The sequence below is a fragment of the Orbicella faveolata genome, unplaced genomic scaffold, assembly GCF_042242905.1.
Source record: "Orbicella faveolata isolate gen_17 unplaced genomic scaffold, um_ofav_v1 contig_12, whole genome shotgun sequence".
NCBI lineage: Eukaryota > Metazoa > Cnidaria > Anthozoa > Scleractinia > Merulinidae > Orbicella > Orbicella faveolata.
Genome location: NW_028301539.1, coordinates 16,117,501 through 16,133,195, shown reverse-complemented (window position 1 = coordinate 16,133,195; position 15,695 = coordinate 16,117,501). Strand labels below are relative to the sequence as shown.

The 15,695-nt window shown below is 39.6% G+C and overlaps 2 protein-coding genes across 5 annotated transcripts in view; one reads left to right on the top strand and one right to left on the bottom strand.

Annotated features, from left to right (window-relative positions):
• Positions 1-107: 107 nt before the first annotated feature.
• On the top strand, positions 108-10,362 carry LOC110045302 (uncharacterized). 3 transcript variants are annotated; one of them, XM_089282543.1, is made up of 5 exons: positions 109-3,793; positions 3,915-5,261; positions 7,405-7,604; positions 7,857-8,336; positions 8,981-10,362. In XM_089282543.1, exons 3-5 carry the CDS (start codon positions 7,412-7,414, stop codon positions 9,919-9,921), a joined length of 1,614 nt encoding a protein of 537 aa, XP_089138669.1. In that variant the 5' UTR covers positions 109-3,793; positions 3,915-5,261; positions 7,405-7,411; the 3' UTR covers positions 9,922-10,362. The 3 variants fall into 3 exon arrangements, with proteins under 3 accessions (XP_089138668.1, XP_089138669.1, XP_089138670.1); XM_089282542.1 differs by having other exon boundaries at positions 108-5,261; XM_089282544.1 differs by having other exon boundaries at positions 342-4,609.
• Positions 10,363-10,684: 322 nt separating this feature from the next.
• Positions 10,685-15,695, bottom strand: part of LOC110045291 (uncharacterized) — a 22,479-nt gene continuing 17,468 nt past the window's right edge. For both annotated transcript variants that reach the window (XM_089282541.1, XM_089282540.1), the window contains exons 13-14: positions 13,857-15,393; positions 10,685-12,329 (exon numbers count right to left, since the gene is read on the bottom strand). In XM_089282541.1, the coding sequence (XP_089138667.1) occupies positions 12,279-12,329; positions 13,857-15,393 (1,588 nt within the window). In that variant the 3' untranslated portion in view covers positions 10,685-12,278. The remainder of the gene's footprint in view (positions 12,330-13,856; positions 15,394-15,695) is intronic.

Here is a 15,695-nt window from a genome sequence, read left to right as displayed (position 1 = left end):
TGCATACGTAGACACGTGACCAGCTGCAACCAGGGTACTCTCTCGAGGGAGGAAGAGAGAGGACCCTGGGAACGAGGTTGAAACCAACTTTGAGAAATTGAACATTACGTACATTTCATGCTGAATTATCAACTTGAAAGTCGAATTCTCAAGTTGAATTTTGGCGGGATTGGTGCGCCTTTGGTGACTCGACATTCGACTTGGAGATTCAAACTTCATCTTTCGCTGACAGCCCATGTGTCAAGATCATTGTTGACATGTTAACATGAATGTTGATGGATAAAGTTGAACGTTGAACTGTCACTTTGAAAGTTGATTTTTAAAGTTTCTATGATTGTGATACAAAGTACAAAGTTGAAGAGTGAAATATGATGTTGATGTTTGCCAAGTTAATTGTTAGATTGTCAAGTTGAATGTTGTGATCAACTTTGATTTTTGGCGGGAATGGAACTCCATAGTCCAGATGTTCCATTTATTTTGTCCAAGATTGTATTGAAGGTTTTAACGTGACAAGACAAAGGGAGCCAGTAATTAGGAACTAATATGTCAACACATTTATCGGCAGTACAAGGAAGTGGTGTCTGTCGCAGTCACGCGCGTCAGAGCTCAATGGTAACGCTGATAGCCTAAGTTTAGGCACTACAAGTAGAGTGTATTTTGATAACAATGAATAAATAAAAGTATCATTCTAACCCCAACTTTCCAGAGTAGTACTGCGATTAATAACGAATCATATTAGTGCTCGAAAAGCTCACTACAAACATGCCATTGAAAAAAAAAAGAATACCGAACGAAACACTGAGTTTCAGTACAAATTCCTGAAGACAACTTCGAATTTCACATTAAGCGAGATGTTTAATACAGAACAATCTATCGTATTTCACAGAAGTTGATCAATAAAACTATCGAGTCTGTGAATAGTCGTATCACTGCCATAATACGAAGTAATGACGGAAGACTGAAGTCATTAAAACTACCGTTCTCTATAGGTACTTGCACCATGTTAAAACGATGCTTACACGTCTAAGTGACGGTTTACGACATATTTCCTACGATTTAGGTTGGTTTTTGGACGGTTTAAAACGGTTTTTGACGATTTAAGCGATCAATAACATAAAAACTAAGCTAAGAATATTATTTTACTGCCCTGCTACAAAACCGTGCTAAACCGTAAAAAATCTTCAATAAAAACTTGTAAATCGTTGAATTTGATTTCAACGTAGATAAAAATCGTGCAAGACTCTTTTTTACAAAGAAATCTATTCTACAGAAAGAAAATACTTCAATAGGAAAATATCCAATAACTGCCTGAAAAGTTAAGGCTTTAAAAACTAATGGAACGAAAGCGTGAGGGCTTAAGTGGCGCACTGGAGTAGCGCGTAAATCGCGGGTCAAGGTGGAGTGTGATAACTCTCCAGGGTTCGAGACCGTTCTCCTCGTCTGCTGTTTTTCTTTCTTTCTTTCTTTTTTTTTTTCTTTCTGCGGGTAAGTTGAAATCTATTTTTTTTTGTCGTAAAATCTGCTGGCAAACAGTGCCAATGCACTGCTATCAGTTCACTCTGTCTCCCTCACATCAATGAACCCTCCCTCCACGTGCACCATTGCCATCCACATATTGCCACCACGTCAGAGGTGCCAAAAAAAAATCAACTTGTGAAGGTATCGATAAGGTACTTTTAAAAGGATCGCAATTCAAAATTAAATTCTGAAAAACTAAGAAAGCGAGCTTAATCAGAGATGTGCAACGTTTAATATTTTTATTTCCCGCGCGCGCAGTACCAACAATAAAAATATATTCGGCTTGGCTAAAGAAATAACTTTGCTTTTGGCCAACGCTTCAACACGCACTTATGCATATTCAATTTTCATATTAATAAAGTACATGACACGCTAAAAATAAACCATGTCGTGATTTTATTTCAATTCTGCTTCAATCGCTCACAGAGATCATCAGATTTTATTTCGGCTAACGTTCTTTTCCCTTGGTTATCGAACGTGCGACAACCGATCAGATGTGATCTGCATAGCAAAGATAGCTTCTTGTAACGCCAGTGTGGTCCTCAGACAATCTTGGACAGAATAAAATGGAACAATTATCCCCCAACCCCCCCCCCCCCAAAGCAATGATGAAGGCGCGAAGGAGCAAAAGCGCGCCATTTTGGCATCATTGAAATGGGGGGAGGGGTGGTCCAGATGTTCCATTTATTTTGTCCAAGATTGTAGATACTAGTATTATTAAGATACTATTTTTATCTTTCACACTGAAAGAATACCAAGCGGGCATGATATTTTAGTAAAAGGAAAAATCCTGGTATTTCACTGGTGTTTATATAATGAATATTTTTAAATATTTCCGTAGATTTCCGACCACTTTCCGAAGATTTTCCAAAATTGTTCCGAGGGCCAGACGAACGCTTCCGAACATTTTCCGAACATTTCCGAACATTTCCCGAAGATTGCCGAAGACGACCGAAGAAGATCCGAAGATGTTTCGATCATACATCAACAAATTTAAGTATAGTTAAAGGGACAAAAGAAAAATATTATCAAAAGGAATGATATCTTCACAGTGCGAAAGATAAAAATAGTATCTTCACTGCGCGCGATTAAGATATCATTTTTTAGTAAAAGGAAAACTCTTGGTATTTCACTGATGTTTATATAATTAATTATATAGCAGTCAGTTAATCCAGTATTGTCAGCACAGCTATTTTCCTTTAATTTCTGAAAACTATCCAATTTAGGATTTAATTTGGACAGTTTTCAATAAGGACTTTGAGTAAAAACGCAGAAACTGTCCAATTTGGGAAAAAATAGGACAGTTTGTCTCAGCTTATGAAATTAAGCTATTAACCTTCCGAAGATTATCGAAGGCCACACGAAACCTTCCAAAGATTTCCGAAGATCATCCGAACACTCGCGAAGATTTCTAAAGATCCCCCGAAACTTCCTAAGATTTCCGAAGATCACCCAAACAATTCCAAAGACTCCCGAAAAAACATTCGAACATCCCCGAAGATTTCCGAATATCACCCGAACAACTCCGAAGATTTCCAAAGATCACTTGAGTACTTCCAAAGATCGCCCGAACACTTTCGAAGATTTCCGAAGATCACCCGAACACTTCCCGGGATTTCCGAAGACTTGTGACAATCTCCAGCGATCTCCGAAGGTCACCGGATATTTTCGAAGCTTTCCCAAGTTTCGGAAGATCGAGGGCCCAGTCTGTTTTTCTTCAGAGACAGTTACTGTAGTTTTCCTTGCAAAGCTGTATTACCTCGTGAGCTATATAATTAATAAGTAACAGGACTACATGCTTGTCCAATTTGGAAATAATTGGATTCAAACAATTTCTCTGACAGCCAAATTGGACTTGGCCTGCGGCCTCGTCCAATTTTGGCTGTCCTCGGAATTTTTTTCATCCAGTTATTTCCAAATTGGACAGCATGTAGTCCTATTACATATACAAATAGAAAATATCTATCTCTTTGAAAAAAAGAACATGGAAACTTCTGTAAAAACTGGCTTTGTTCAAATTGCTCTTGTTGCCCAAAAAATTCTGAGTTGCCCAAAATTTTTTTGGGGGGGGGAGGGCTGCAGCCCCCCGCCCCCTCCCCCGGCCCGTACACCTTTGCATATGACCTTGAACATAAAATGAATCATCATAACCGCGTAAAATCACATCGCGGGCTTCGAGTTGATCGTTATTTGAGTCCACGTGATAACGCGAAACTTGTCACGTGTTTCCACTTAAATTTCTTTCGTTACTTGGAGATAGAAAATCGGTAAACAGGTAAGGAAGAATTCACGCTCGATGTGGAACCTACCCTATTATTCGTATAATTTTCACGCGTACACGATTTTGCAAAAATTCGGGAGCTGTATTTCACGAGTGCTAATTTTCGCGATTCCAGGAAAAAACTGTTCACAAGTAGATGTAACTTTGTCATCCATTGCTTTAATCTTGCAAATCCTGATTCGAGGACCCACAAGTGGCTTACAACTGAATGGAAATGTGATAACTGTACTGAAGAGGTGGATGTAGAAGCTGAAGATAACAGTGCATCGGAGGAAGACCACTAACTAGTTGAAAACAAGACCAAACCTGTATATTTTCATGGACAGAAATTGAACAACTACCAACGAGTCCGTGACTCAACATTAAAAATCCATGTTTTGTTTTCTTGCATAATCTGGTATTAAAAATTTCACGTGTTTAATTTTCGCGCTCCTTTTTCTCGCGATTTTCTTTTCTTTTCTTTTCTTTTTTTTTTCACGATCCCCATCTACTTAAAAAAAAAAAAATGGCGAAATTCAGTAGACTTGAAAATAAGCTAGCCAAAACAAATGGCCCTCGCCATAACAATGAACTGCAAAAGAGGACTGGCGTGTTATCCATGGTTTAAATTTATATTTGGTGAACGAAAACATATCTGCGACTGAGTTAATGCAACATTTTCCTCGGGCAGTTGTTATCACCATGGTAGCAACCTGGCGGGTACCAGTAAGATAATACAAGTTTACGTAGCAAGACATTTGATTAAGCTACCTTATTCATCTGATCCGGTGTAAGCGCAACTTACAGCAGACGGACTTCAGTGAATTAAAGGTAAGATGTTAAAGCTTGTTTGTACTCGTTATGTGTACAAGTGCTGAAATTGATCAAAGAGTGCCCTAAAGAGATTTTTATGTCGGACGCCACGGTGTAAGTGTTAATCGGAAATTTAAATTTTCGACTGAGTCCAGTTTGGTATTGTTGAAGATGTGATTCCTGATCGTCTTTATCAAATTTACAAATGAGGAGCGAACAACACGCTTTCATGTCTAACGAAATTTTCGTCAGTGTTTATTCAGTGTCGCTAAATTGGGAGACTTAAAAAGAAAATCAAAATAAACTCTGAACATTGCTGGTGGAAAAAGCGTCTTGCAATACTATCCCGGTTTACGTTTACGTTACGTGATACATACCACCTAGGTATCAGTTGATTGATCAGAACGGTACGGAAGAAAAAAAAATTTTGGCTTTTTGACACCAGTCTACCGGCGACCGTTTAGAACGCGAACACAAGATGCACCAGTCTCCTCACCCTAGCTCCTTGATAGCCTCATCCCAGACTCTAAGTCTTCAATTTCTTATGGTCAGCAGCAACAGTCGCATTCATCTCTCTGAGCAGGAGCAGGAGGTCTGTATTGGAGGGTCGTGAGTTTATCTATAGATATCCACTGTGAATCTGCTCGGTGAGAATTTTAGGGCTGTTCAGGTTAGTGTTTACAACTCTGATAATATTGTGCTGCAGAAGACCTATATTTTCAAGCCATATACTATGAAGTAAACAAGAAGTACTCACAAAGTCGCTAGAAAATTATTGCGGATATCGGCCCGGACGTTTTCAACTCTTCAATCTTCAGCCTTCACAAACCAAAAAATGTAGACACTGCTTAGTTTTCAGTGTTCGCAATTTTAATGTTTCACAAGCGAAAACTGATTTAAATTATGGTAGAGTTTCAAATCTTGCAGACGGTAAATTAAGTTTCTCAACCGGCGAAAGGTTGTAAAATTGGAGATTAATTTACATGTCACGAACTTGGCCTGATTGTCTTAAATCTTGTTTGCCCAGTGCTGTCGTAAAAACCAGCAAACTTCGAGTAGTCTCGGCATATAACTGATACAAGTACTGGATGAATGCGCAGGTTGTACTGAAATTTAGGCAACAGTGACAGTCAGGAAAACTGCAAAATAAATTTTTGCCGCGTCATTTATTATGAAGCGGTGCATATGCAAATTTGCCAAACTAATTGAAGTGATAACTCTTTGTTTCAGTAGTATTCGCACTGTGTCTTAAGCAATCAACGCATGACCACATCAATAATAAAGATCTGCCGAGTTTAGAATTTGGAGCTTCGAATTCTCAACGGAATAAACAAAGTTTGAAAGAATATCAGTATAACCTGGCCTGTTTATATGAACGGTTTTTTTCGTGTATTCTTAATTTCACACTCTAGCTAGTTATCCAATAAAATTGCCTCAACGGTGAGTATGGGAAGAAGAGCAAGTAAATTTCTCGCATTCGAAACTAACCAAACTGCAATCTAGAAAATTTCGACTTTCGATAATTAACCTCATTCTACTTTATATGTATCTAGCGTTAATTCTCTGATACCCCGGGCCCCCCCCCCCCCCCTCCCCCGGCCCCCCAATTCAATGTTGTGTAGGAGCTGTGGTCTACGCAGTCTTAGAAATAGAAAAATCAACGTTATTTGGAGGGGAGGAGGTTGGAATAAATGTTTCCAAGACGCTCGAAAATACAATTTTACTGCGAAGTGTCTCAGCACTTTTGTCGCTTATTGTTGGAGGTGCGTCTATGAACTGCTCAAAACTTCTCTAGAATTCGACCTTAGTTTATAGTTTAGGTAAATGTTTGGTTTCTCTACTTTCCTGTTATTCCTTAAGTATATTTCAAGGTTGTCATTAAGGGCCGTAAGCCGTAACATCTGTTACGGCTGAGTATGCTTGATTTTCCCTTGATGCTACGGGTGAAATTCCCTGTTGTTTAGAGAACTCACCCACAAAGTAACAAATTTGCCATGGGTGTGGAGAATAAGGCTACGGGTGACTGAAAAATTAATGACAACCCTGTTAATTTTGTGGGCCTTTCCTGTGGACATTTAACCGTACACTTAAGAAGATCATAATTACATATTGTTATACGAGCTTATTCTCGACCAAAAACACATCACGTCAATAAATCTCACGGGACTATGAGTGAGTGAGGTGTGTGACAATTTTTATGACAATTTTATATTTTACACTTAGTTAGACATGTATTGTAACTAAACTATCTTAATTTGTAATTCATTTTTAATTGTAGTTTATCTTAACTTTATACACTTCCAAGGCAGTTTTTTATTTTGTATTTTTAACTTTATTATTCCGTGGCGTTCCTGGAAACTACAATCGGCGACAAAATTGTTGACACGTTCACACTATTAACCCCCTATTTCGTCACTGTGATCCCTTTTTGCCCTCCTAGCTTATCCTTTCAGCCCCCCTGACCCCCAAACAATGTTGTGTAGCAACTGCTGTGAACTTGAGCTACAAATTAAACAAGCAACATTGAATGGGGGAGCGGGGTCTTTTCCACAGTTTACTGTGCGGTAAAAAGAGTCGTGTTATTTGCTGCACTAAAAGTACTATTGAAAGACAACGTGTCAACTAATTATGTCGCCGATTGTAGATTGCAGCTAAGCGTACTGACTACGTTAATAAAGCGACTGATTGATTGATTGATTGATTGATTGATTGATTGATTGATTGATTGATTGATTGATTGATTGATTGATTAACATATTACTACTACTTGCTTATTATCCATGTTCAGTTTTTGATGCTTCCTGTTCTCTCAGATCAACAATGAACAGCGAGGGAGCTCCTATGGAAGGGCAAAAATGGCTCCCATCCAAAGGCCCACTATCGATTCACCAGAAAGCGCTCTTTGTGTTTTGGGTATCGGTAGTGTCGCTGATGGCTTTTAGAAAACTTCTGTTGTTACTGAAAGTTCCATCTTTGCGGAGCGCATTTCGGCATAGCGCGTCAGGTAATCAAGGTATGTTCGTTTTCTTAGCTTTTCGTTCTTTAAATGTTAGTTAGTTAGTTTGTTCGATTGTTTAGCATTTGAATTCGTACAAGTGCTGATTGGGGACGGGACAGCGAGGGGGAGAGGAAAGATTTAAAAGGTTTCCTAACTGATTGTCGTTCCTATGGGAGTTGAAACCTCGCGACAAATGCCGTCTTGGTTGCTCCCTTTTCTAGTACTAAACAAATTTAATTAGGGTTTCCGTTCTACTTTCTTCCAAAGATAATGAAGAAGCTCGCCTTGGAATAGTAGAAAACGGTGAGATACCACATCAAAAGGTTGTACTCGTCAACGAGCGTGAAAAAGAACGTAACATTGGTCAAGATAACAGTGTACCAGGCAAGCCGACATCTCAAACATTCACTGCCGTCAAACCATCTCTCGATCATTTCCTGCAAAGTGTGGCTATATTTGGAGTCATTATGTTCGTGTACTATCTTTGCGATGACAATCACTATTTTCTCGCCACTGAGCGCACTTATTCACGTGATCTGTTTTGGTTTCTGGTCCTGCTTCTTGTGGCTGTAGCCGCTGGATTGACTAGGAAGGAGACTCCAGACAAGATATTAAACCGAGAGCAGACAGAGGAGTGGAAAGGCTGGATGCAAGTCATGTTCGTTTGGTATCACTATTTCAAAGCTGCGGAGACTTACAACGCTGTAAGGGTGTTCATTGCAGCTTACGTTTGGATGACTGGCTTCGGTAAGTAACTCCCTTTATTTTAATTTTGACTGCTGGGTAGGGAGAGGAACATTGTTAATCGGTGATAACCATTACGGTTGGCACGTCAGTATTGTTTTAATTTGTCCACTCGTACAAAACAGCTGAACGTTTGTAGTCTCTTGAAACGAAGTCCTTTTTGTGATCAATTCATTCGATTGTCTACATCTACAGTTCCACTGACATTGCACGGTACGCAACGTGTCGAAGAACTTTGCGCGTGTGTGCGGCGATTACAAGACCCGATGCGAACACTAGATTCTTGTTATTAAATTAGTCAGGACGGGCTGAAGGTGACACAAGGAAGCTTGCCCCAGAATTGTCAACATCCAATGTGTTCAAGGGACCTTAATATTTTGTTGAAAGGAAAGTGAAATCAGTTTAAAAATAATCGCGATAAAAATTAGCGTTCAAGAATTGCAATTTTCGAGGCTGAAAGAAAGGATAACCCTCTAGGGTTCGCAGTACTGATATTGCTTTACTTAGTCTGGAGTATATATGTCAGTTTTCACTGTGTTTTCTTATATGTTTAACACGAACTAAACTGTTTTAAGCTTAAATCAAGTTATATTTTTTTACTATATTTTGCTGGCGGTAAAAAGTATTGTGCTCCTTTATCTTTTCAGGTAATTTCTCCTTTTTCTGGGTTAAAAAAGACTTCAGTCTCTACCGAGTCCTTAAAATGCTTTTTCGCCTCAATTTCCTTGTGGTGATCACGTGCTTGGTGGTGCGCAATGAGTACATGTTATACTACATCTGTCCTATGCACACCTTCTGGTTCTTATCAGCCTACTGCTTCATGAGACTGCTGAACAGTTGGAACGAGGACCCACAAAAGATGGCTGTAAAGTTTACGATATATTTTCTTATCGTCTTTCTATTGTTTGACGTGCCAGGTGTTGGAGAAATCGTTTTTAAACCCTTGGGCTTCATCTTGAACTATGAGAATTCTCTCCACGAGTGGATGTTTAGAGCAGGACTTGATCATTATGCGACTCTTCTGGGCATGCTCTGTGCTTACCACCATCCTAATTTTGAGAGGCTCATGGGATATCTAGATGAGAAGTCGTCGGCAAAACGAACAGCAATACGGTTTGGAATCGCTTTAGTGTGCCTCACCTCCCTCTCTTTTTGGGTTCGACACATCTTTGTATTGGACAAATACCAGTATAACAAACTCCACCCTTATTTTTCTTTCATTCCTTTGTTATCCTTCATATTTCTACGCAATATGTTCCCGTTGTTTCGGCGGCACTACTTTTACATGTTCACGTGGCTGGGAAAAATCACACTAGAAACGTACATCTCCCAGTTGCATGTTTATCTCCAAGGCAATGCTAAGTTTCTGATTGCTTTCATACCAGGATACCCTTTGCTTAATTTCGCTTTTGCCACCATTGTTTATCTTTTCTTGTCTTATCACTTGTTTCATCTCACAGTTGACATCAGCTCCTTTCTGATTCCTAAGGACCACCAATCGATGTTGAAGAACCTTGCTGTAGGTGTTTTGTGGCTATCATTATGTTATTTTGCAGGATTAGGTTATACGGGATCGTTTTTGTCATAAAATCGCTGCTTGTGGTCGGCTTTGAAATGGAAACAAAACAAGGAAGGGTTGACGCGAAGTGTTTCTCATAAATGTAGAACTTACTTTTGAAAGACTGTCTTAATCGGTTTGAAATTGTAAATAGGCAGTATCAGACATTTACTCACCTTTAAAGTAGAGAGGAAGCCACATTAACCTCAACTGATTTGACCTTAGCTGGTCGAATTGGAATTTGGAGATTTTGGTGCCATTGTTGTCAGGTTTTTTTTTTATTTAGTTCCTAAATCTCTTGATCGGATAAAACTGATATGAGCTTAGCGATATAATATATCATTACTAGCAACTAGGGTTGGGAAACACTAAGTCTAGAGGTTGGTTTGCGTGGAAATAAGTGAACACCATGTAAAGTGATAGCCATACTGATGAAGATTCCTCTAAGAGGTCAATAAAAGGGCAATCAAATTTGTTTTGGTTTTGTTTGACTCCGTTATATGCTACAAATACAGCCCCTCCCCTCCACTTCCCCCGTCCCAACCTCTTATAAGCCACAAATGACCAGTCATTTGCAATTTGTTGGTCTATACACATTAAACTGAAACCCAAGAGCATAAAGTCAGCCTGCTGACTGTTTTTACCTTCAAAGGTTAACTTGGATCATAAAACCAGCCTCTCTGGATATTTAGCACTTTTGCTGCTAACAACTGATCACGAGGCAGCCATGAACAGAATATTCAGTTAGCATTTCTTGTTTGTTGTGATAATTGGTTGCAAAACAACATACGCGTACCATAATCTTTCCTTTATTTTATAAATCTCATATCCAATACATCATATTTCAAATCTCTATCAAATAGTTCATTCTTCAGCAAATAACAGCCATTTTACAAAATTTCTTCACAGTAATTACCGTACAGAATACTATTTCACGAAAGCAGCACCACGCCACTTTAGCGCGCCGAGCAAATCTCTTCTTTACAGCGCGAGTAAATTCACGAGATCACGTAAGGTTCCAATAAATATGAAATAAATGCTTATCGTTTTCATCCTTAATCAAATATTCTTGTACTTTTGTTCGAGTTGTAAAACCTGACCTAATCCAAAGCATGATACAAAGACATAGTAAAAAAAGAACTCATGAATAATTTGAATACGTGAATACTTGTGTGACTTAACGCTTTTGAAACAAAGTATAAAAAAGAACGTAAAAAAAATTAAACTCTTAAACTACCCTCGACTAAAAGTTTTTTTTCTTACTGACCCATTGTTAATTGTTGTTCCATACATATAAACAGATACATTAAAAAGTGTTTTGGTGTAGAGCGATTTTCAACTGTTCCTTAAATCTTGTGTTTCTCTGGTTTTGCTGTAGTCGAGATATACCCTGGGTTGAAAATACTCGCCAACGTGTTGTAAACAACAACAACAAAGATGTGGACTAATCAATTACCGAAAATTAAACCAACAGTGATCCAAACAATTTCCACCGTGAGCTTCCAAGGTTTTACTCCGATTGGTTCATCGCCGCCCTATCTGAGTGATTCTTTAGTTACGTACGATTACTGTGTCTTAGTTTAACGAGGAACGTTGAGGACCGCTCATTACCACGCTAGTTATTTGTAGGTGGCAGACTTTATTACGATGCCTCCTACAAATGTTATCATCGCGGCTACACTTCAGTGCACAAGTGTAAATGTAGGTTATAAACAATACTAGAGAGATATAAAAATCTTGTTGTTCTATGAAATTCAGTCTCACATCTTAGAGCTTTTGTCCTGCCCTTCAAGTTAACTACTGCAATAAATTTGTGAGAAGCGTGCCATATCAAATGCTAGGTCTTGTCATATCGTATCGTGCTATAAATACATTGTATGCGGTGATACTTCTTTGAAAGAATTTTCATGGAAAAGAAGCACATTTGTATTATTACTGTCTTTACTCGGAAATGAGCAGACTTTTAAGCTTGGTAGTTTAGTTATGCCAAATTACTTACGAGCGTTACCTTTATATTACATCGAGGTCATATCATTAAGGTATCATCTTCTGCAAAACAGCGCGTGAAAGCAAACTGAAAATTTACATACCGTGGAGATATTTAAAATTGTAAACATTTTCATACATCATTATCATGTTTCTTCGTTATCACTATGTTTCTAATCCTAAATGTCATTGCAAGATAATATCCCTTTAACCACTAATTAATAAACAAACCAGTCATACACTTAACAACTTACGTCCGTAACCCGAAACAGAATACGTTTGCAAAAGTATAATTAATTGTAAGTCTGCGTGAGGGCGAAGTCATCTCTTGCAGTCATGGAGACTTCCGTATGCATATAAAATATATTAATATTCAAGAGTGAGGTACCAGCTAAAACATGTCATTTGTTCCACTTCTCACTTCTGGAAATGGCAGCAAAGTCTTCAAAGTCCTAAAGTACAAAAAAAAATTGAATTGCTTTAACATGAAGAAATGCATCCGCCGTATTTATTAAGGAGACCAGGGGTCCGTTTCTCGAAGGTCCCGAAAAGTTTTCGCACCCGGAAAGCCATAGCAAAATCTCGAAACTTATGATTACAGAGTTGCTTTATTCACATATTCTTAATATGAACAGAGGTTCCCTTCATACAAGAGGTTTCAGGTGTATACAGTTCTCCGTTTTTAGATACAGATGAACTAAAAATGGCTTTACGGGCCCGAAAACTTTCCGGGGCTTTCGACAGACGGGCCCCAGGAGGTATGGCAATTGTGCGTGTACTCTAACTAACTCAAATGGCTCTTTGAAGGGAGGGGAGAAAACCTCTTTATTGAGATAAAACACAATTTAACCTCAAAGAGGCATCGGCGAAAAACCACAGAGGTAACTATCTTGGGTTGGAAAAAGAGCTGCTGAAAGAGCTGTAATTAAATATACCATCACATCCAAGATAGCCGGTTAAAAAGACAAGAGTCACTGAAAGAGTTGCAAAACATCACCACTTTCAGGTACGGCCTCCTTAAGGGTGGAGGGTGGGGTGCAATGGAGATGTGAAAAAAAAACTGTTTCTTTCAACACTCCAGTCGATAACATATCCACAGAGAACATTACAAGGAAATACATTTCATCACCACGGGTTCGGAGGAAAAGACTGAACAACTGTCTCAAACAACTTGGGAGGGGGTGAAGGATGTCATCTGCCTTGAAGATGGAGTGAATAAATGAAATGTCGTACATTGGAACTACGGGTGAAAGTTCTTTTAAAATACATGGAACTATCGCAGTTATGCACAACTAAGCAGTTCCGAAAGATAGCCTGAAAAAATTCGGCTTGAAAGGGAAATAAATTCTTCACCTCTGCGAAAAAGGTGTAGCACTCTAAACCTCTAGCACAGAGAAGCAGTCACTTTGCGAGCCTGCAATATACTTTTAAGACTGATCCCTTTCAAGCCTGATCTTGTTTCAGGCTTTATTTTCGTCTCTTTTCAAGTTGCGTACATAACCCGGGGGGGGGGGGGGGGGGGGACTCCCATATGGAATGGACGGGGATGCTCGTCGTCTCGCTTAAGCGTGTAAATTTCGGATTTTGGTCTCGCTTAGGGTGTTCTGGGCAAAATGTCATTATTTTTAGCCGTCAAGGTCTCGTTATGGGTTGCACGTGAAGAAATAACAAAACAGAAAGAATTTTGATTCTTTATATTTACTTAATTCATATAAACAAATTCGCCATCATTAAAAGTCACTGTACTTTTTATTTGTCTGTTTTATAAACTGGTCTCTTTTAGGGGTCTGCATAAGCTTCGGCCACGCCCAGATTGGTCTCTTTTAGGGGTTAAATTCAAAATTTCCGACGAGCATCCCCGTCCACTCCATATGGGAGTCTCTCCCCCCCCCCCCCCCCCCCGGGGTACATAACTGCTTTCATGATTCAAAGTTCCTTATTGCCTAATCTGAGTGATACCTTACAATAATATTACATACCTTAATCTGTGATAAAGCATTCATCAAGCTGGCACGGTGCTCGTCTAAACCTCTTTCTGAGTTAACTGACAACTTGCGAGACATTTCAGCAAAGCTCCTTTCCGACGAGGTAGACAATCTGTGACCTCCTGGTTTCTCGTCATCGTGCTTGTTTTCGTCTTCAGTCGGAATTTCAACGGACACGTTGTGAAATGCCACACTGGAACCGGAAGCGGAAAACTTCTTCCGTCTTAACTCGGCGCTGTCCGATACTTTAGGCCTTGAAAGAGAGGACTGATCGCCAGCGAAGCCCTCCGAGCCAACTGAAACTCGCTTTTCCACAGCTGTTTTCTTGCTGAAGATTGGTGAATCCCTTACAGTAGAGTCCTCTTGAGATCCCTCAGAAGACAATGAGACTCTACCGTGTCTCGGTTCACCCGCGAGGGGTATTCTTCGGCCGCCGACCGGCGAAATCTTTCTGAGTTCTTTCTCAAGGACAGCCAATGATACAGCAGTGCTCTGTTTGCGTGCAGCCTCGAGCGTCTGTGGAGCATTGGCTGAATCTTTCTCGAGCTTTTCCTCTGTAGACCCCTGAGAGGAAGTGGATTCGGAAGAAGTTTTAAATTCACTGCGCCTCTCATCTGCCGACATTTTGTTCCCAGTGGGTTTGACAAAAGAGTGCTTTCGCACCGTCTTTGTTTTCATGACGTTGATGTTGTCCAAAGCTTGCGCTTCGCTCATTTTGTTATCCATCAAGTTTCTTTCAATGGTTGCCAGTTCTTGATTGACTTGTTGAAGCCTTTCTTCGACGCGTTGCCTATCCTCGTTGCTCGCTGTTTCATCTTTACTAAGAAGCTTCTTCACGGTGTTTTTCTTTTCTTGTCCCTTGGTCATCTTTCTTTTCAGTACATCTTTCTCAAGCGTGAGTGAGTTTCGACGCTTCTTTAACAAAGTTTCCTTTTTCAAAGTTCTTAATCTTTCTTCTTCAGCAAGTTTTTCAAACTGTTCTATAATTTCATTAGCACCTAGGCGAGGCAGTGATGGAGAGGAACCAATTTCTTTACGTGCTGCTTGCGTCGATGACGTTGACAAGGTCCTGCGCCTTGCTTCCTCTTGATAAGCAGGTTCGCTTTTCTCCACATCCGGGGTAACAGACCCAGAACGATGCTCCTTCAAAGCCGCAGCCGCTGACCTCTGCCACGCTCTTTGAGCCTTTTTAACTTTGTGAAATTTCTGTTGTCCAAGATGTTGAATTAACTGCTGATCTTGAAGAAGTTTGAGCACGCCATCAAGCGATGTGGGTTTCACAGGTGAAGAGAAGTTCACAGGACTTTGTTCTGACGAGTCTTCACTCCTGTTGTTTGTTGTTAAAACTTCGTTGTTCTTGTACAACTCCACCGGAGAATTGGAGTCTTTCTGGTGAACTTCGCTTTCATTCTGCCCGATATCGACTGGTGACTGATTTGCTGTCTCTTCCAAAGCAGGCTGTTCGATAACGTTACAATTCGAATCGTGCAAAGCGTCACCATTTGCGATGTCTCGTAGTTCTTTCGTAAAACTGCAAAAGTTAAATAGAAGATAAGTAATTAATTCTCCCCGAAAGTGTACTAGACTTAAAAGGAGCTCAGTCACAGTATTCTGAGATAATTTAGCCACGTAAAAGATCAAATTTAAGTGGAAGGAAACCTAAAAATAATAGTTCACCAAGAAAGAAAAGTACCAAAGAGATATTAATAAACCATAAAGGAACAAGGATGGTTAAGGATGGAGCAGATTAACACGGGTTACAAACGACGAATTGAACAATTTAGGCTAAACTTTTCAAGATGCATAAACTGTGACGTAGCTCCTTTAATTCTA

Excerpts from the sequence above, each read along its gene's own strand:
- LOC110045302 (XM_089282542.1), top strand. The coding sequence starts at position 7,412 with ATGAACAGCGAGGGAGCTCCTATGGAAGGGCAAAAATGGCTCCCATCC. Across the intron at positions 7,605-7,856 it reads TAGCGCGTCAGGTAATCAAG|ATAATGAAGAAGCTCGCCTT; the intron begins GTATGTTCGTTT and ends TTTCTTCCAAAG. Across the intron at positions 8,337-8,980 it reads CGTTTGGATGACTGGCTTCG|GTAATTTCTCCTTTTTCTGG; the intron begins GTAAGTAACTCC and ends TTATCTTTTCAG.